Raw genomic sequence first — 21,651 nt, 5'->3', positions numbered from 1 at the left:
AGCAGACATTTCGACTTGTCATAGGAAAAGCACAGATGTTACTCACAGTGCTAATGACGGCTCCACTCTATTCAGTTGTTTCAGTGAGTGTGACAGTGACTACGTTTACATGCACAAAAAAATTCCAGTTTTTATTAATATTCATGCAGCCGTACATACTCCAATGCCTAACATGTCAAAATATGGAAAAGTGGAACAACTGGAGCCGTTTGTGCCATTTTGCCTCTTTGCAAGTTTCAAGTGGCGAATTTGTTGGACTTTGCAAACACAAACTCCCTCTTTCATTACTTCAAGCTCCGTCTTTAACTACAGATGAAAATGTGCTTATAGCTAACTCTGGTGCAAATAAGTAGCTGTGCACTGTCCCTGGAAAATCAATAAAAAATTACAGGTCGGCGTTGTGATATTTGGGCATGTCCAAAAACCTGTTGATATCCTAGTCTTTCATATTGTTTCAACTTAGACATTTTTCTTCTCCTGAACAGAAATGTGGGCTTTTCTTTTGAACATGCATCTTTACCTAAAAAGCCTTGCAAACTGTATAGCCCAGTCCCACTCTGAATTTGTCGAAATCCGGTGTTTAGGCAGTGACTTGTGGCATGAGAAACCAACAAAAAAAAAGGCGTCCTTTAACGTCAGCATGATACACAGCCCGTTGCCGTTACATTTTGCCCGGCGGCATCAGGGAGAAACGTAGTGGGACAAGGACAAAAGTTAAGGCTGCGCAAGTCCGAGTTTGACAGGTGGGAGAGGCATTGGTTGAGTTCACGTCCCGTAAGATTCTAAAGCCAAACCCTGTCCTTTTTTCCTAAACCCAACAATTTGTGTTTGTTGTTGAAGCAATAACAGGTCAATTCGCAGTGTTGTACAGACATAGTGCGTTTATTTTGAAAGAGACTGTATGTAAACATTAAATTTCCTTAAAACGGAAGTGTATATTGAAAGAAGACACAGTGTCCCAGAACATCAACAACCAACGTACCCAGGGTACCTTGCACATCGTACGTGGACATGAGAAGTCCATGACCAAAACGTCAGTATGTGACAAGGCTGGAGTGAGAATGTGTTGAACTGTTGTTTGTGTACAACGCATCCATGACAATGTACAGAGGTGACCGTGAACAGGCAAGAGGCATTGTGTAGGAAACTTCTTAATCAGAAAATGCTTCATTAGGAGGAGCATCCAATATGCAGTATTGGATGCTCCAATACGTCAGTGAGGTAGCATGTACGTTACAAGGATCCTAAAATCAAAGCAGCTAAATGTAATTCAGCCGTCATTAATTTAATTTCTTACACCTGTGTTGTTCCTAATGTCCTCTGTGACAAAGGCCCACTGTTTGCCTTTCTACAGTCCACACATTATAAACACATCAGAGTCAGTGCAGTCTTGTTGGTGTTCAGCTGAGAGCCATTAAAACAATTCGGCCCATTCCTAATCTCTTTAATATGCCTGCTGATAAGACTGCTATTTCCCTGTAAACACACGCACAGCAACAAATACAAATACCACCAGCATGACTGGTGTTTAATCTTGTGTTTGTCATGTTGTTCATAAATTTACATCCTGTCATTTCTACTTCCAGTTGAAGCCTGGTTGATGTCGTGCCTCGTGTTTGTCATTAGCAGAATGCAGTCAGCGTGCTGCCAGAGAGTCTGTCAAGAGTATAACTGAAGAGAGTGTGTGTGTGCGTGCGCGCGTGCGTGTGTGTGCGCGCACGCGTGCATGTGTGTCTGCGTACGTGTCTGCGTACGTGTCTTTGAAGCAAATTTAGTTCCTTGTGACTAGTCCATTAGAGACCTGTAAAAAGCCAGGAATCTTTTTATAGGTTAGATGCAAAGAAGACGTGACTCATCTGACTCATCAGAGGTCATGCTGCCTCCAACAAACACATGCACACACACCTACACACATGCCCACACACACACACACACGCAAGCACACACACACACACACACACACACAACTACATAAGATTGAAAGCCTTTTTCCCCCCAGATGCAGGAGCCGCTTGTTGGATGTGGTGTATGAATCTTCTGGTGAGCAGCCCTGTGATTGTAAACAGATGTATAATATTGATCATGAATATTTCACATCATAAATATATTGAAAAACACATCTACATTTTAGTCGTCTAAAATAAAAAATATCATTGGAAAGAATATCTATTTGATGTAAAACGATTTTAAGAAGTATTAACTAGGGCTGGGCAATTTAACAACTATGTATGATACGTCAATATATTTTCAAGCAAGATATACATTTAGACAACAGCGTTTATATCGATATCGGGTCAAGTTGTGTTACATGATGCATACCAGTGTGCATCTCCCCTCTCTCACACTCTCTGCACAGCTTCGCCCGACTCATTCACTTGCAAGTTCTCCAGCAACACTTTTTAAAGCCATAGCCTGATGTGCAGCACCCCAGAGATGAAACTACATGCCGCAGTGACGCAGGCGTCCTGTCTATTTTTGAAGGCTGAAGCCATTTCCCTCAGTGGAAACGAAGCTTTTATTTACTTTAATTCCCCAGATAAGAAACAAAAAAATGTGAAGTCAATAAAGCCCCTGCAAAATAGCATTTTAAGTCTTGTGTGTGATTTATCCTGGCTTCATATGAGCAGAGGAAAACTCTCATTTAAATTCATACAATGTAAAATGTCATAGGCTTGTGCTAATAACGTTAGCATGTTATATATATGTTTGGAAAATGTGTTTAATATAAGGCAGGTATTTTGTCAGTGAACCTTGTGAGTTGTAATGGAGCCGAATTTTGTAACGTTACCTTTGTTAAATGTTGCTGTTGTCCCAGGTTTCATATGAGTAGAGGGAAGGTCCGGTAGCCATTAGGCTAATTTGCACAATGTAAAATGCTGTAGGCTTGTGCTAATAACGTTAGCATGTTATATATATATATATATATATATGTTTGGAAAATGTGTTTAGTATAAGACAGGTATTTTGTCAGTGAACCTTGTGAGTTGTAATGGAGCCGAATTTTGTAACGTTACCTTTGTTAAATGTTGCTGTTGTCCCTGGTTTCATATGAGTAGAGGGAAGGTCCGCTAGCCATTAGGCTAATTTGCACAATGTAAAATGCCATAGGCTTGTGCTAATAACGTTAGCATGTTGTATTTGTGGGGAAAATGTGTCCAGATAAAGACAAGTGCTTTGTCTGTGAATGCTGCAATTACAGTGAAGCTGATTTGTGTACTTGTGTTTGAAATTGTCTCTATTAAGCCATGTTTAATGTGTGTTTTGAATCAACTAAATTTACAGCCCTTCCTCTGCTGACTAGTGTTTTGGAGGTGTAACTGTTGTGCAGCTGCATATTTTCAAACAGGGGAATGAAATCCCTGTCTTTGCATTTTATTTTGATCACAATCTGTTTTTATAAAAGTGCTTGTGTCATCTGACATGTGACATGTGGCTTTGACTTGCAACTGAAAACATGTTGCTCATATCATACAAAATACTGAGATATATATCGTGTATTGCCAGTCAGTCTGTAAATACCGAGATGAATTTTCATCCATATCGCCCAGCCCTAGTATTAACCAACTATAGAAATGCATCATTGTGAAATGTGCAAGGAGTTTGCTCCACTTAACTAACCTCTATTATTTTTAAATTTTAGTTTGAAGTGTATAACGTCATAAACAAAATAACAGATGCTGTTAGTTAAACCTGAAAAAATTCCAGTATACTGCAGTTGGTCTGAGCTCAGATTTGCTGAATTAACCACTGTGAATGAGTTTGTAAAAGATAATATCACGCCCTTTCTTTGCAAATACATGACTGAATCATCACAGTGGTCAAAGGCCTGAATCTCCCAAAACACACATGCCCTCAAACAGCTTGTGTCTTTGTGTCAGAGAAATAAACTTCTCAGTGGAAGGGAAATAAATTCAGCTTTAAACAGTGATCAGAATCTGAGTTGGAAAAATAAAAGAGGCATTGCCTTCATCCAAACACCTGCTGCCCCATTTTTATTATCACATCTTTTCCCTTAAGCAAGACACAACTAACAGCCAGTTTTACCACAAAGCTGCCCAATGGACCGTCTTTATGTTTATGTAACTCTTGTTACGTCTGCCCTAAATCCTCAAATAGCGCTTCTTCTTCAAATTGTCCAGTTTAATATGAGCTGAAATGATTATGTCGGGGTAAAAATCTGCTGAATTATTTATTGCTTCTAAATTTGTCTCCGAACAAATCAGTCAGTGCGGGACTAAAGTCTTAATTTACATGAAGTGCAGTCTACCAAGGCCCGCCATTAAGTCTCACGTTTCAGTAGCCTTCATAGTGAAGAACAGTTGGGAAAGATCAGAAAGAGGCTCACAGACTGTAGAGTTATAATTCATAAATGAGAAATGCATCCAACAGAGGTGATTATTGAGGCTTCACGCAGTCTCAACTGTGTGTTGCATGCACACACTTACAAGTAAACACGTGCAAAGCTCTCACATGTACATTGATGATGATGCACATTATGTGCTAAAATCAGTGTCAACCATGTTTACAATAGCTCCACTATGTGGAGATGTCTTGGTACAAAGGATCATTTATTAACAGCAGGAACAACGACGCAGGGAGGGAGTTCAAGTATCTTGTTCATGAGTGAGGGTAGAATGGAGTGTGAGATGGATCGGTGGTTTAGTGCGGCTTCTGCAGTGATGCAGGCGCTGCACCAGACCATTGTGGTGAAGAGGGAGCTGGAAGGCAAAGCTTTCGATTTACTGGTCCACCTACGTTCCAACCCTCACCTATGGTCATGAGCTCTGGGTAGTGACTGAAAGAATGAGATTCTGGATACAAGCGGCAGCAATGAGTTCACTCTGTGGCATGGCTGGACTCAGCCTTAGGGGCAGACCCAGAACACACTGAAGGGATCAAATATCTCATCTGGCCTAGGAACACCTTGGGGTCCTCTAGGAGTAGCTGGAAAGCACTGTTAGGAAGAGGGACGTCTAGAATACTTTACTCAGCCTGCTGCTTCTGCGTCCCGGCCCTGGATAAGCAGATGAAAATGGATGAATGGACGGATGACTAGCACTATACATGTTCAGATAATTCAGATAATTACATATTTTTCCCTCAGTAACTGTAATAGATTACAGATGAGAACTGTAGTAGATTACAGTTACATTTATTTTGTAATTTGATTACATGTAACTATTGTGGCTGGAGTGATCTCATAACAAGATGGTCTCTCGTTACCAAAATTACAGGGGGTGACTGTGTTCACTTCCAGACAAAAATAGCATGTCTTAAAAAAGTAAAGAAAAAATAGATCCTCTTTTCCTCTCTGTGTGTTTTTGTTTTGTTTTGTCTCCTCTTCTATCCATGTCTCAGTTCTCTTTCTCCTGCTCCCCTTTTTCTCTGCCTCTGTTTTTCTCTCTCCATCAATACAGTGGCCAATGACAGTGCTTTGGCTGAGGAAATGGATGGTGTGTCTATTTTTAGAAGCAGGGAAGGAGGGCAAACCAAAAGTAAGCTAGGGAGAGAGGGAGGGAGAAAGGGAGGGAGGGAGGAGGGATGTGAGGAGAAGATAAATCTGCATTCTACCGCTGCCTCTGGTCAGAGACGGTTGGAGCTGAGCGCGCTCAAGGAGAAGCAGCATCACTGGCTGGAGACAGCATCTTAATAAAAGACAGATACAGCTGCAAAAAGGCTGCATACTGTTGTCTGGGATTGCAAGAGGAGAGAAAAGAAGAGATCAACTGGACAGGACAAAGACAAAGGTGAGTGGGAAGGCAAATTGTGCAGAAAAGCTTTACATAATTACTGGAAATGCATGAGGTGGAAACACACAGGGTGCCTATTCTGCGCTACAGCACAGGGCTGCTGCCGTGGAACCATTTTTAGCCGCTGTATACCGAAGGTGTGGTCTAAATATAGCAATGGTTACACCTTGGAAGAAACTGGGAGAGGCTGGCATTTTGGTTTGGCTTGCACTATTTTTGGCACAGAGGTCGAGACGAAAATACATTGTGGGCTACACTCAGGGTTGTAACAATATGGGGTTACATAACAAAATATAAGCTGACACATTCTGTGGCTTTACATGACTGAAATGGCATTTAAAATAGGCATCTATTTATGTTGCCTCCGTCTGCTCCTTGCTGGGATTGTTTGTATTTTGGGCTGTTTGCTCTGCAACTCCAAAGTGAGCAAGGGAAACAGCCTGAGATGGGGAAAAGGGGGTTATATGTGAAGTAAATTTGATTGATACAGTCAGGGGCAAAAGTAGATGGTTGTGTTTTGACATGCTGCACTCCTAAGGTTTCTAATAGGTGCTTGTCCAGATGTAGCAGCCAAATCATATCACTGGAAAAACACAGTATGATGAGGCATTTGCATAAACAAACTGAGCGCTTTGAAAAATGTGTTTTTGTCTGTTGGATACACAGCTCAGTTTATGACTATGTAGTCCTCAATTATAAGTCTCTGTATGAAATGCTGTTCAATCAAATGATGTTTTCTTGGATGGACAGCACATCGATGCGGTGATTTAAAACTGTTTTGCAATAATGCAGAATCTGGCAGCCACAGCCTTTATTACACCTGGTCATAATTATTTTAATTTGAGCACTAACAGCCAATCAGTGTCCACTATTACTACCACATGCAGTTCCTGTGTTTAAATTTGCTTTTGCAGGAAACACCTCATTAGATTTATTGAAATTACTGTAGAACTGATAACAAATTAATGGAAATGGCTCTCCTGACTGCACATTGCTATTTCTGTATGTTCCCAAACATGTGACAGATGTTGTTTTGGCTCTAAGCATGACGTCTTTCCTCCCTGTCTTCATCTCAGCCATGAGGCCGCGGTCCAGACTGCTGTCCAAGAGAACACTCCTGCTGCCCACAATCAGAGAGGGCACCGAGGAGACAGTGAGGGATTTGAATGGGGCCAACACACTCCACATCGCCGGCCACGGCCAGGCTGTCTCCTCAGAGGACTACCTCCTCTCTATCTGCCACCTGGCCCACCCCACCTTCCCCACCAGGGACGTCTCTCCAGACAACACCCACATACGACAGCTGGATGCTGGGCACCAGAGGCTGCGGCTGTCACGATTCGGTGGGACAACATCAACCACCTTTAGATCCAACCCCACGGAGGAGGCACATGCCATCGATATGCAGCAGGGAGAGGAGAATGAACTGAGTGGGGAGCTGATGTTTAGTAACACCGATCCCCTGGAGTATCTTTATGGACACCAGAACAACCTCTCAGGAGGCGTGAGGAGGGCAGTTGTCGAGGGAAGGTTTATAAGACAACACGGGAGCATATGGGAAGGTCAGGCTCGCTCCAGAGCACACAGCATCCCCCGTGCTTCAAGTCCAGACCTCCTACGCCAACGCAAGAGCAGCTGCCCTGAATTACACACCAGCACTAACACCTCTGTTCCAAACATCTCCCCAAAGCACAGCTTTGCCAGGAGAGGGAGCCCAGCAGACAGAGGAGCAGAGAGGGAGGGACAGAATCCAACCATCAAACAGTCCCTCATCTCCCAGTGGATCTCTGACTGCAGGTCAGCGTGGAGGGAGGCACGTGTGCGAGCCTGCATGCTGCCTGCCATCGCTGAGATATAGGGCGCAAATGGACAGACATTGTGACAGAAGACATTCCTCAATAAAGTATCCTAATCTATATCTGTCAGTGCATGAGACATTGACGTTAGGAGATATGTAGATGTCTATTATGCAGATATATTAAAGGGATATGACCATATACACATCTGCAAACATACAGAGCCGAGTAAATATTGTCATGATTGTCCATCTGTAATGTTACATCAGTGTCATCATTTACCATCTACCTACACTTGATGTATGCTGGTGATCATACAAAATCATAACAATGGAAAAATCTGCAAAATCTTTCTTTTTTTAATCTGCCAGTGTTTTTGTGAATGAACTAAGTATGAATCAATAAAACAGTGTTTTGATACTCTAAACCAAGCAAGTGTTATTCAGCGCTATGGTCTGTGTTTTCTTGCATGTGTGAATCCTTTGAAAATGAACTCCCCTCTTGGCTCTGCTGCTGGTGCCAGGCTCCAGAGTTTCTATGGTAACTGTCGTGGGGATCCTGCTCGGGTAAACACAAGTGTTGAGAAGCACAGACTGAGCAAAGAGACACCGCTGAACCTAAACATGTGAGCTGCAGGTCACCTGTTGCTACAGTGGTACAGATGAACGTCGCCTGCACGTCGCAATCAAAAACATGGAGTACTGCAGGTGTAAGTAGTGAAGCTACTGATTCACATGAACACATCTGATTATTACAAAGAACAAAAGATTCATGACTTAGTGGTAGAAATTAAACAAATGTTGGTTTAATTGATGAGAATTGTTTTCATCTGGGCAGCTTCAGTCAGAAACAACACAAAGCAACCCTTGGATGTAGTTTTAAATTTGAAACACTAGAGGGCAGGCTTAGAAAACAATATCAACAACCTGGCACATCAGGGGTTATGGTAAGTGTGTCAGTTTACCCAAGCTACCGAGCAAACAAAGAATTACATAAAAAAACAGCAGTGTCCTTCCAGAGACAATTAATTCTGGTTCATTTAATTCCAACTTGATTCTTAATTTTCTAGATTAAGCCTGTCTCTTATGATAACGTTGTACTCAACCAGTACATTGCTAAATGTGTGAATACTGCAACATCGAATAAGTGAAGTCTGATGGGGTAAGAAACACACACATAATCATACAGGGTTAGGGAATGCAGAAGAGTGATCATCGCCTGCCAAGGATGGATGTAGCCGAGAACTGGATACAGTGTCCATTCAGATAAAAGTTGTTGCACATAAAGCCTGAAACGTTCAACCTGGGTATAGTATTATCCAGACTGTCTGCATCATTAGACCCACAGAGCAAGCGCACTAGAGTCTAAACTTCCAGTTTTGGCTTCCACTAACTTAAATGGAGATAAAAATGATTTAACTGTGCAGTTCTTTTAGACTTTTGAAATGTTATTGGACTGAATGGATAAAATCTCAAAGGTGAAACAAGTCATTACTCGGTGGCTGTGGCAATCAAAAACATTTGTTCATTAATGCGAGACTTATGACTCTGCTTTGAATCGACACCCTAGCCTACGCCGTAGCCTGAAGTGCGCCTGCCCAGACATGTAACTATATGTGGCAGCGACACAGACCTCCTGTCTATTTTTGTAAGCTGAAACCATTTCCCTCGGTGGAAACAAAGCTTTTATTTACTTTTATTTCACAGATAAGAAACAATACATTGTGAAGACAATAAAGCCTCCACAGAATAGCATTTTAAGTTTTGTGTGTGATTTATCCTGGCTTCATATGAACGGAGGAAATCTCCGCTCATCAGTAGGCTAATTAACACAATGTAAAATGCCATAGGCTTGTGCTAAAAACATTAGCATGTTGTATTTGTGGGGAAAATGTGTCCAGCAAAAGACAAGTGCTTTGTCTGTGAATGCTTCGAGTTATAGTGAAGCCGATTTGTGTACTTGTGTTTGAAATTGTCTCTATTAAAGGATAACTTCGGTATTTTTCAACCTGGGCCCTATTTCCCCATGTGTATGTGTGCGTATGATTCATAGGTACAACTCGTTCTAAAATTGGTATTGAGGGAGGTGGATGCAGCCGGGAGCCGCGAAACGAGCTAAAACGGTAAGGGGGGCAAATGTATCCCGTATAAGTTTGTGCATTAAAAGTGCTTTTTTTCGCCACTGACCGGTTCAGATCGCCAGTGCTATCTCTGTAAATAGCACACTAGCCTTTCCCTTACCTCTGGGCTGTGTGATGTCACGAGCTTTGCTCCACTGTGTCTGTAGCTCTCTCTACTCGTGGGACAGCCTTTTTCTTGAGGAAGAGGTGTTTCGGGATTGGATGTCTTCTCTTCTTCGGCTGGCAGTAGTCATCTTGGGAGAAGTGAGCACTGCAGACCCGATGGTCTGCAAGGCGCAGTGTCTGGAGAGGAGTGTTAGCATCCATTTGTAGCACAACTAGTCACAACTTCAGCATCTCGTCGTCCGACAAAGACAGCCTGTGAAAGCTGTACGGGGTGTCGCGCAACATCCTGTTCTTGCGTTCGGGAAAAAGGCCCGTTTATTTGAGCACTCCAACAACTCCTGTATCACTCCAGGGGGTAGCACGTAAAAGACTCTGTCCCAAACTCTGACTCTTCTGGTGTAACACACACACTTCATACACACATACTCACTTACAGTACCCAGCGGGGCAGCCTGACAGCCGACTCCACTCATAGCACTCACCACTGCCCCAGGGTCGCTACAATATGCTATTAACAGAGATAGCACTGGCGATCTGAACCGGTCAGTGGCGAAAAAAAGCACTTTTAATGCGCAAACTTATACGGGACGCATTTGCCCCAGTTACCGGTTAGCTCCTTTCGTGGCTCCCGGTTGCATCCGCCTCCCTCAATACTGAACCATTTTTAGAACGAGTTGTACCTATGAATCATACGCACACATACACATGGGGAAATGGAGCTCAGGTTGAAAAATACCGAAGTTATCCTTTAAGCCATGTTTAATGTGTGTTTTGAATCAACTAAACTTTAAAGGCACTTCACAGACACCTCACCGCCACTGCTAGTGTTTTGGAGGTGTAACTGCAGAGTGACACAGGCACACCACCACAGAAGTATACATGCTCACAATGGCATAGGCCACATGTGCAGGCTACAGCATAGGCTCTGCAAGTATAAATCCAGCTTTATTTGCAGATGTCTTTTTCACAATGTAAATCTATGGGGAAAAGTCATTTTGGCCCCAGTGGCATCACTTGAGGCAAAATCCACAATGACTGTAGGCAGTGCTGACTGTGAACGCACACAGAAAGCTAGCTTGCTACCTAATCTTAGACATTTGCAGGAGGAAATGTGGGGACGATGCAGGGGGAAACATACATGCTGATGGTTCCAGTAAGAGAAAAACCACCCTCACTGACACAGGAAAAGAGTCTTTCACAGGGACTGGAAACTCTCGAAGACTCTCATCCGCTCATGTCGTCTCTCAAGTCTGTCTTCCTTTTCACACTTACCTCAGCGCACCAAACAAGAGACAAGACTCAGAGTCACCAGCCTAGAAGTAGTAGCAGTAAACTGATTTCGAGGACATTGTTACACATTTATTTTAACTAGTTTTATGTAAATTATAAATCTGTCTTTCTGCAGGCTGTTTCAGACAAACTCAAGCAGCTGTCTTGGATGACTCCCTGTGAAAGGGTTGCATTTATAGTCCAGTGTTTCTATAATTAGGTGAGAGTTCTGCAGTAACGATGTGCTGTTACATCTGGTGCTCTCATTGGTATAAGTGGGCATCCACAGATAAATTGTGTTGTCAGCCATAATTTAGAAATATTGTACTGATGGTAACTTGTTTATTTTGTGTGATTTTGATGCTTTCGCTCCCCCTATACTTGCGGGCAGATGGTAGGTTCCACTTAGATTAGGCTGAGAAGGTGAAATGCCTTTCACTGTAGGTTAAAGGGAGCTGGAATCTGTTCGTGAGGCTGCAGCTTTCATTTGTTTTGTGTTTGTTTGCTTCAGTTTCATGTTGTTTTATTGAGTTTCAAGGTTCAATTTTCGCCCTTTGTTTCAGTAAACAGCTTTGAAATAAATGCCACAATTTACTTGTTTTTTCTACATACCTTTTTAAACTTTTCTGGTGCCAAATCACCTCATCTACCCTTGGGGTGGCAGCACTGCCCTCCCCCTATGGCAGCCAGGTCTCTTCAGTATAACTGCTCTGCCTCTGAGGCTACAAAAACACCCAATTTGATTTCATATATTTGTTAAAAAAAAAAAAAAAAAAAAAACATTCTTGTCTTTTCGACATATTTGAATACAATTTGAAAATGGAACAAAGTGGGAATCACCCCGACCATGCTGCGGAGAGAATCAACCACACTTAGGAACCACACAGAGGAACAATCGTCAAAATGTCAAATGAAACTAATGGGCACCCTTTTGACCTTCACCATTAACCCAACTTAAAAACTCTGCACAACACCTGAGTCAATGGGTCACTCACAATGCAGAGATGTTTATGTATGAAGAATATCCACGAGTATAAAGAGCAGTCTGTTTAACTTATAGGGATGAGATGATGTGTTGTGGTACATTTACTCAAGTACTGTATTTAAATACAGTTTTGAGGTAATGTTATGCTACTTTATCTTCCTGAGACCCGAACTTTTGTTTGGTATACATTTCTAATTTCTCCTAGCTATTTGGAATCAGTAGGACCCAATAAGTGTAAAAGTCCCAATGTCCTCAAACGAGACGATAGTAAGGTCACAATGTCTTGGTACCAGTACTTCCTTATTTACAGAATCTTAGCTTGTTACTGTTACAAACCTTGGTCAAATTTGTTGCCATGTCAATCTACAGTCACAATTAATCATAAATAAACAAGTTTCAACCATTCAATGTGATCAGGTTTTGGACCTTGACCACGTTTGTGTCGGGATAAGCTGCAGACTGACTTGGCAGAGATGGCTGCCATCTTGTTTTTACATGGATTAGTGTACTGTGCTCTTACTGCCACTAGATGGCACATAAATGTGTCCACGAACGTTGCTAAGTTAAAGCCCCAGTAGGCAACATTGTTTTGGTATAATTGAGTAAAAATTGTATAATATCCTCTAAGCATAATGTAAATCAAGTGGTCTGAGACAAACAACAGGTTTCTGCACCTCACCATGGCTCTGTGTTCAGCCTGTAAAGAATCAGTATCGTGCCGATGTGCATCAACCAATCAAAGGTCAGCTCAGACCACTGCGTTCCTATTGGCTGTTCTACTGCATATGCGCGTTCCCATGCCGCCGGCAGAAGGGGAGAGCATGTGGCAATGGCGAAAAGTGCACCAGGTAAAATAGCTATTCCAGCATTGGCTACAACTGCCGAGCCTTGGGAGTATATGTGCGGGGCCGCGAGGGAGGGATGGGGAGGGCTGCTGCGCGGTGAGGGAGAGCCGAGGCTCCCAGATAGGAAGAAATAGAACCAAGTAGGATAAAATACTCACGTGCTCGTCTGGTAGGAGGGGCTCAGGGCGGAGACGAACGAAACCTAACTTAGATGAGACTCAAAAATCAACCGTTTTCAGGCTTTCTAGCTACTGCAGCTTTAACTAGAATGAAGTATAAGGTCAAGTAAACCCACAATGTGATGTCCCCATATGCGGACACAGGGTCTCAGGAGGGTATACTTCTTCACTAGATATCGAATGTTTTATTCTTTATGTATTTTCAAATTAAGATTTTACATTTAAAGAATATATGAGGTTCCTTCTTGGCTTGTGACCCCCTTACAAGAGAGCTGTGTCTAGGGCCTTGGCACACCAAAGAGTGATGTTTTCATTTAAATGACTATATAATGCACAAGAAGGGCAAAGTACAATATTTTACAAAGAGCAAACATTTGAGAAAAGTCCAGAAATATTTATTTGTGTGGCAGAACGTCTATCCAACTCTTACGGGCCGGAGCCTTTGTTGGGAACGACTTGGCTAAACTATCAAACTGTTTAAAATGGTTAAACTATCTCGAGCAGCTGCTGCAGTGAAATGCTGTAATTGATTTGTTGCTTGATGCTTCGCTATTAACAATCTAATTATGGGGGCGTTTTTATTTCAATACTTTAAGTGCATTTTGCTGTTGATACTTCTTTACTTGGACTTCAGTAGGAGTTTAATTGCAGGGCTTTTACTTGTAATAGAGTGCTTAAACATAGTCAGAACGACAATTTGTCTTAAGTAAAGGATCTGAGTACTGACTGACACTGATTTTGTTTTCAATCTAGCTTTTTTCTGTCTGACTTCCTTTCTTTTCTTTTACATTTTCCTATAATTTTCTTTGTATTTCATCACAACTTTTCTGCTGATCGTTGAAATCCCGTTTGAAATGAAACGAGAAGTGCAACCCCACCGGGCTGTACACTCAGACTCTACAGAGGAAGAGACTTTGCTGACGTTATTAGTTCCTGTTGGTTCATTCCTACGCAGGGTCACACTTTGTGGTATTGGCTTTTTGGTGAAGAGCTGCACTGCTACACAAAAAGGAAACATGAATTATTAAAGACAGTTATGGTTGGTAATCCCCTCGAGTGCCCAAACCACATTCACCCCCTGTACTGTGAAAAGGGCATCTATGATAAAAATATCTATTATATATATATATCTTTTTGTTCCTATGCCAGTCAGAGTGTGTGAAGGAGCAAGCTGTACTTTACTGATGTGAGCTGGTGCACTCTCCAGTCCTCAGTAAGTAAAGCCCATGAAATATTTACTGGAGGGAAGTATAAAATATTCAAGCTTGCTAAGTGCAGTCTGTCCATCAGAATAAAAAACGGAGTTCATGCGAGTTGGCAGCAGTATATTGCACAACTGCAAACCACCGCGTCATAACCAAATCCCCCGATAAGTCAACTAGAGAAAGTCTTCTTATGAATCAGATTTTTCTGCTCACATTCTTTTGTGTTGGAAAAGGATTTAATGTGTATCATGTGCTTTATTCTGTGACAGCGGTTTTAGAGTAGTCACTCTTGCTGACCGCCTGACCAGTGTTGTTTAGTCTGTGTCTCGCAGTATGAAGAAATAGATGAAAGTCCCTTTCGCTGCTCTTCATTATCAGGGAAGACCCCAGGGTCTTAATTTAGCTGAGCTTCGCTTTTACAGGTTTCAGAAGAATTAGAAACTCTGTCTCCATTTCCAAGTTTAAGAAATGTAGCGTGGTGGAGCAGCAAGCAAAAATTAATTTTGGTAACACTTTCTAGAAAGACCACATCTATACTGCATTACTTATGATAACTCATAACTTATGATACTGCATCGACTGTTATACTATAAGTCATCACTACAGTTGATTGTTGAGGTGTGTATAAGTATTCATAATGCATCAAAAGCCCCATCAGTCAACCTCTAGTTTATAACTAGTCAAAAACATACATAAGACACTTATAATTTATCTATAATCTATAATGTTTTATGACTGTTGATAAAGTGCATCAGGAAGCATTGTGTGTGTGTGTCTATGAGTGCAGTCATACAGCATTATAAATGTAGACGCTGAAGGTGTTAACCACTGATGCACACAAAATACATACAGCGACAGATGTTGTAAAGATCACCGGCTCACACTTTGTGTTGCCAAATACAAACCAGTCCACGCAATTCTCAGCTCACTTGATTAGAAAAAATATTGGCAATGAATTTACTGACATTTCAAACAATTTGGCACTTTTATATTTTATTTTAATTTGCTAAATGTGAAAGAAGAGACAAAATAAAGAGATTTAGTGTGACATTCTTCTTTCTTTATTCTGGTGTTTTATCGTCACAGACATATTTTCAGTTCAGTTGTGGCTTTGATTTGTTGATTTTAGATGAGACAGTTGTATGAACCGGTGTACTTATGTGCAATCATCAGGGGGACATGAATGTCAATAACCAACACTGTGCTCATTTGACATGGTTTTTCATCATAAGCCCCATCAGTCAACTTCTAGTTTATGACTAGTCAAAAACATCCATAAAACACTTATAATTCATTATAAGTCACATCTATAATGTTTTATGACAGTTGATATAGGGCATCAGGAAGCATTATGTGTGTTTATGAGTGCAGTCATACAGCATTATAAATGCATTATAACTGCATTATAGCTCACTCTGAATGCCCTCATAACACATTATGTGGTCTTCATAGAAAGTGAAGTCCAGATTTGAAGACAGTAACAAGAACCTCAGGGTTAACACTTGAGAACTGTATGTCTCCATCTATGATGATTTTTAAGACGCATTAATTAAGCCATATGCTCACACCTGCTTACAAAACCTATTTTTTTTCCCAGGACATCGTACCCAGTGGCAGACAGAGCTGCACAATGACAGCAAGGCAATCTTAATGCAGATGGTGCCATTATTCTACAGCCATTAAGTTGTGTAATCAACATTTGATTTATGATCATTTAAAGCAAAAAAAGTAGCTCTTTCTACTTTAAAGGGTCAGTTCATGCAAATTATACAATGCAAAAGGGTTCCTGGTTCAAACCTGGGATGGAGGGTTTGAACCCTGGGTTGGGAGAGCCCCACCCCAGAGTGGAGTTTGCATGTTCTCCCCATGCTAGCATGCATTTTTCTCTGGGTACTCCAGCTTCCTCCCACAGGCCAAAGACATGCAGGTTAACTGGTGAATCTAAATTGTCTGTAGGTGTGAATGTGATGTCTGTCTCTAAAGCCCTTTTTAGATAGGAATTGTGCAAATTTACAGGAAAGCCCAATCAGTCTTTTTTCAGCATTGGCAGTATAAAAACTAAATCATGTTCATTATGAAATTTATAAAGAAAAGTTGTACGTGTTCAATCAGATCTTACGTAGAACAAGGGAGAGGTACTTTTCTGAAATTATTGGAAACTGCAGTAACAACTCGCGTGTCTTATTTGCAACAGTGAACAGATTAACCAACCCTCCAGCTCAACTGCCGTTGGAACTGATCTCCACATCTAAGTGTAATGAGTTTGCAGTGTTCTTTTGCAACAAGGTTCAGACCATTAAAAATGCCATCAATTCCACAACACCAGTAACAAACCTGCAGCCACCTAGACACTTAGAGCTGACTCATTTTGCACCTGTAACTGACAAAACTGTCCAAGAGATCATCAGCAGTCTGAGTTCATCTACATGCTGCCTCGATGTGTTACCCACTAGATTTCTAAAGTCTGTGCTGAGCAGTTTGTTACCACCACTCGCTCACATAGTTAACATGTCACTACAATCTGGAACATTCCCAAAGGCCTTGAAAACTGCGGTCATAAAGCCTCTCCTAAAGAAGAGCAGTCTCGATGCCACAGTACTGAACAACTACCGGCCCATTTCAAATCTGCCGTTTTTAGGCAAAGTCCTTGAGAAAACTGTTTACCAACAGCTTACTGACTTTCTCCTAATGAACAACTCCTTTGATGTTTTCCAGTCAGGTTTTAGACCCCATCACAGCACTGAGATCGCTCTTATTAAGGTGACAAATGACATCCGCCTGAACACTGATGCAGGCAAAGTCTCAGTTTTAGTCCTGCTAGATCTGAGTGCTGCTTTTGACACTGTCGATCATGAGATCCTTTCACAGAGACTAGAGGACTGGGTGGGCATCTCTGGCACTGCCCTAAATTGGTTGAAGTCCTATCTAGAAGACAGGAAGTACTTTGTTGAAATTGGTAACTGTGTCTCAGACCACATGGCCTTGACCTGTGGGGTGCCCCAAGGGTCAATCCTGGGACCCCTTCTATTCAATCTCTACATGCTGCCTTTAGGCCAGTTAATACAAAGTAATAATGTGTCCTCCCACAATTATGCAGACGACACTCAGATCTATGTCTCACTGACAGCAGGTGAATATGGACCAGTGGATTCACTCTGTCACTGCATCCAACAGGTCAGTGTGTGGATGCAAAACAACTTTCTCCAGCTAAATTCAGACAAGACTGAAGTCATCGTATTTGGTCCACAGAAACAAAGAGAAAGTGTCAGCAGTCACCTCCAGTCTCTCTCTCTAAAACCTACAAATCAGGTTAGAAATCTCAGGGTAATAATGGACTCAGACTTGAACTTTAACAGCCACATCAAATCAATAACATCAGCAGCTTTTTACCATCTAAAAAACATTGCCAAAATCAAAGGTATAGTGTCTAAACCTGACTTGGAGAGACTTATCCATGCATTTGTCTCTAGTAGGTTAGACTACTGTAACGGCCTGCTCACTGGCCTCTCCAAACGGGCCGTAAGACAGCTGCAGTACATCCAGAATGCTGCTGCTTGGGTCCTGACCAGAACCAGGAAGTACGAGCATATTAGTCCTGTGCTCAGGTCTCTACACTGGCTTCCTGTGGCTCAGAGAATAGACTTTAAAGCAGCTCTGCTTGTGTACTAGTCTCTCCACAGCCTAGCACCAAAGTACATCTCTGACATGTTAGTGCCATATGAACCATCTCGGACTCTGAGGACCTCAGGGACCGGCCTCGTGCTGGTGCCCAGAGTCAGGACTAAACATGGGGAATCAGGATTCCAGTTTTATGCAGCTAAAATCTGGAACAGTCTTTCTGAAGATGTGAGACAGGCCTCTACTCTGACAATGTTCAAATCTAGGCTCAAAACAGCTCTATTTCACTGTGCATATGACTGAAAGGATCTTATCTGCACTCTTCTCTTTTAAAGTTCATTTTATAATGATTATTTATGTTTTTATTTTGTATTGTGATTTTAATGCATTTTCTTGCTCTGTAAAGCATTTTGAATTACTTTGTGTACGAACTGTGCTCTACAAATTAACTTGCCTTGCCTTGCCTTCACTCCCTAAATTGGGAGTGCAGCAAAATGCCACCTACCTACTTTTGTTTATACAGAATGCGCCTTTTTCAGGGCAATGGGGGGCGTGAGTAAGTAACAAAACATGTAGCTCAGCGCATGACGTAAACAGTGACATGGGAGGAAAGCCGCAGCTAGTCAGTCCTTCGACAATTCTCTCGTAAGTCGGCCTGTTCCTCACCATTCCCGTCATCTGACGGTTAATGGCCTCTTTGTTTGCGAGGACAAGGAGGGTGTGCAATTCCTTGTCTCCCCAGTCGCTCATCTTTACAGTGCCTTTACAGTTTCCCTCTTGCTACTAGCTACTCGCTAATTCCTGCTATCAGCTGTTTCCTGTTAGTCCACCGCCAGTGGGTCGAACGTGCGGCATCATCAACAGCTCCTTCCTCCGGAAGGCTGCCTCGGTCTGTTTAAACTAAAAGGGTTCCGCCAATATGACTACCCTACAAGGCGGAAAATTGGGCACCTCGGATCAACTCGCCTTTCCGCCTCTGTAGCCCCTTTTACACTGCCAGATTTTCCGTCAATGTTGGGCCAATTTGCCGGCCACCTACGAGCGTTTAGACACACAGAGACGGAAAGTCGAGTTGATCCGAGGTGCCCAGTTTTCCGCCTCGTAGGGTAGTCATATTGGCGGAACCCTTTTAGTTTAAACAGACCGAGGCAGCCTTCCGCAACAGGAGGGGCTGTTGAAGACTTGTGGGAGGAGCTGTTGATGACGCCGCACGTGTGACCCACTGGCGGTGGATAAACAGGAAACAGCTGATAGCAGGAATTAGCGAGCAGCTAGTAGCAAGAGGGAAACACAAACCTGACAGACACTGTAAAGATGAGCAATTGGGGAGACAAGGCATTGTGCGCCCTCCTTGCCCTCACAAACGAAAAGGCGATTAACCGGCAGATGACGGGGACGGTGAAGGACGGGCCGATTTACGAGAGAATCGCTGCCTGACCAGCCGCGGCTTCCCTCCCACGTCACTGTTTACGTCATACACTAAGCTACACCTTTTGTTACTTGCTCACGCCCCCCATTGCCCCGAAAAAGGCAGATTCTGTATAATCAAAAGTAGGTAGGCGGTAATTTTCCGCCCTCCCCAATTTTGTTTTTATACTGCCAATGCTGAAAAAAGGATTGGGCTTTCCTGCAAATTTGCACAACTCCTGTCTAAAAAGGGGTTGTGTGTCTAACGCTCACAGCTTGCCGGCAAAACGGCCCAACATTCGCGGAAAATCTGGCAGTGTAAAAGGGGCTTATCTGTCAGCCCTGTGATAGTATGGCGTACGCCAACACTCGCCCAATGTCAGCTGGGATAGGCTCCAGCCCTCCCTGCGACCCCCAACAGGATAAGCGGTTATGGAAAATGAATGAATGTGTCAGGAATCCCAACTCTTAATTTTGTTTTCATCTGGTTTTGTTTTCATGTCTCATCACTAACTCTCCTGTCATTTCAGATCACGCCTCCCTCTCAGCCCGTTCAATCTGCTCATTACCTGCACCTGGTTTTCCCCACCCATCTCCACACCTGTGGCTCATTCTCCCATCATTCCTTCAGTATATATATCAGTCCATTTCCCCCGCCCTCTGCCAGATTGTGTCGTGTGTCTGCCAAGCGATCCAGCATACTTTCCCTTTTTGCCTGCTCACCTGTTTTTGACCCTGCCTGCCCCTTGTCAGATTTGTTTGCTGGTTACACTGGTTTTGACTCTGCCTGAACTTATCTACTCTATTGCCTATTTGTTGTGCATTTGAGTTCAAACCTGTACTGATGAATCTTACAGAATGAATGAATATTCTTACACTTATCTCTTATAATTAATTTTTTTCTCATCCAGGCTTTAAAACATCAGTCTTAAGACTTCTGCCCCAAAGGAGACAGATATCTGAAAACCTGGGCACATAACACCTGAACTATGTACATGGCTGGAAAACATTACAAGGAAATGAGAAAATGTGTTTTATTTATTTTTGTAAATCAACCCTGTAAAGCATGACTGTTTTATTATTTATTATTATTATTTATATTTATTTATTCTGAAAATTGACTTTTGGAGTAGGGGTGACATGGTACAGCTAAGACGTCCACACTTTGTGTTGCCAAAAATAATAATTTTTCAATATTCAACATATGTTTGATTCGCCCCGTGACTCAAACAGCTACGGCAGTCTATTTATGTCCACTACTCACAAACATGTAACAGAGATTCTGAAGCATGAGTTCTCCTTGAAAAGTTTTGGCTGTGCATTAGTTGGCTAAGCCCAGTTAGCCAGGTTAGTAAAGCTCAATGAACGACCCCACAGTGTTCAGGCAGCCTCACACTGCAGCAAATACAGCGTCAAAGTGCTAGAGCTTCGTTACAATGTGCCTTCACGTGTACTTTTTAGTCAGCCATTTTGTGCCTGCAGGTCACAGTCTAAAGATAGAGAACAACATTAACATTACTGGCACTTGTGTTATTTATTTTATCTTATTGACAATATGCCAGCAGTTGAGTGCCTTCACTCTTACAGTATGAATTATGGCCAATGAGCCACCATTGAATGTTTGCATTTTTTAAAATTACTGATTTTTTTTCTGCCCTTTGTTTGGTTTGTTTTACCAAACTGTGACCTCAAAACCAAGGTAACTGTGAATTTTGTATACTGTTACACCCCTGATTTGGAGATACATAACGTTGCCAGGTCAGAAACCTGCTTTTATGGCATTCATAGTCACGTTCTTTTGCCTTCAGGGTCCTTTATCATCATTTTTCTCTCTAACACTCATCATAACAAACATTTCATTAAATTATAGGAAAGTAGGATGTTTCCTATCTTTGTGGCCAAACTACAGAAGAAAAGAGAAGTATATTAAAAATAGAGAAATGTGCCGTGACTTCAGTTTACTTCACTATACAAAAAGCGAAAGAGCACATAAAACTGAAACTTACATTCAGACTGTGCTTTCTGCTCAAACCAAGCATTTCCTTTCAAAGCCGTGACCACAGAAGGGCCTATCTTTTAAGATCTTTTTGACAGTGGAGGTGATAGAATATAATGAGGAAAATTAAAACCAGAATCCATCATATAATACTGATTATACTGACTTTTTTCACACCACAAATGTCAAGACAGTGTAACGACCACGCAGCTACAGTGGAAAGAAATGAAATCATGCTTGCCTTCATTTTCTTCTGAACACTCACACATTTGACTTGGCGCTGTAGACGCAGGAGGTGTTAACCACCGATGCACACAAAATACATACAGAGACAGATGTAATAAAGATCACCAGCC

At 42.1% G+C, this 21,651-nt stretch overlaps 1 protein-coding gene across 1 annotated transcript; it reads left to right on the top strand.

Moving 5' to 3' along the window:
• The first annotated feature begins 5,553 nt into the window (after nucleotides 1-5,553).
• On the top strand, nucleotides 5,554-7,973 carry LOC117261235 (uncharacterized). The gene is made up of 2 exons (XM_033633572.2): nucleotides 5,554-5,747; nucleotides 6,827-7,973. The coding sequence occupies exon 2, from the start codon at nucleotides 6,829-6,831 to the stop codon at nucleotides 7,606-7,608; it is 780 nt and encodes a 259-aa protein (XP_033489463.1). The 5' UTR covers nucleotides 5,554-5,747; nucleotides 6,827-6,828; the 3' UTR covers nucleotides 7,609-7,973.
• The last annotated feature ends 13,678 nt before the right edge of the window (nucleotides 7,974-21,651 follow it).

Source organism: Epinephelus lanceolatus, chromosome 7 (genome assembly GCF_041903045.1).
Source record: "Epinephelus lanceolatus isolate andai-2023 chromosome 7, ASM4190304v1, whole genome shotgun sequence".
In the NCBI taxonomy this organism is placed as follows: Eukaryota; Metazoa; Chordata; class Actinopteri; order Perciformes; family Serranidae; genus Epinephelus; species Epinephelus lanceolatus.
This window is presented reverse-complemented; position numbering and strand designations above follow the sequence as displayed.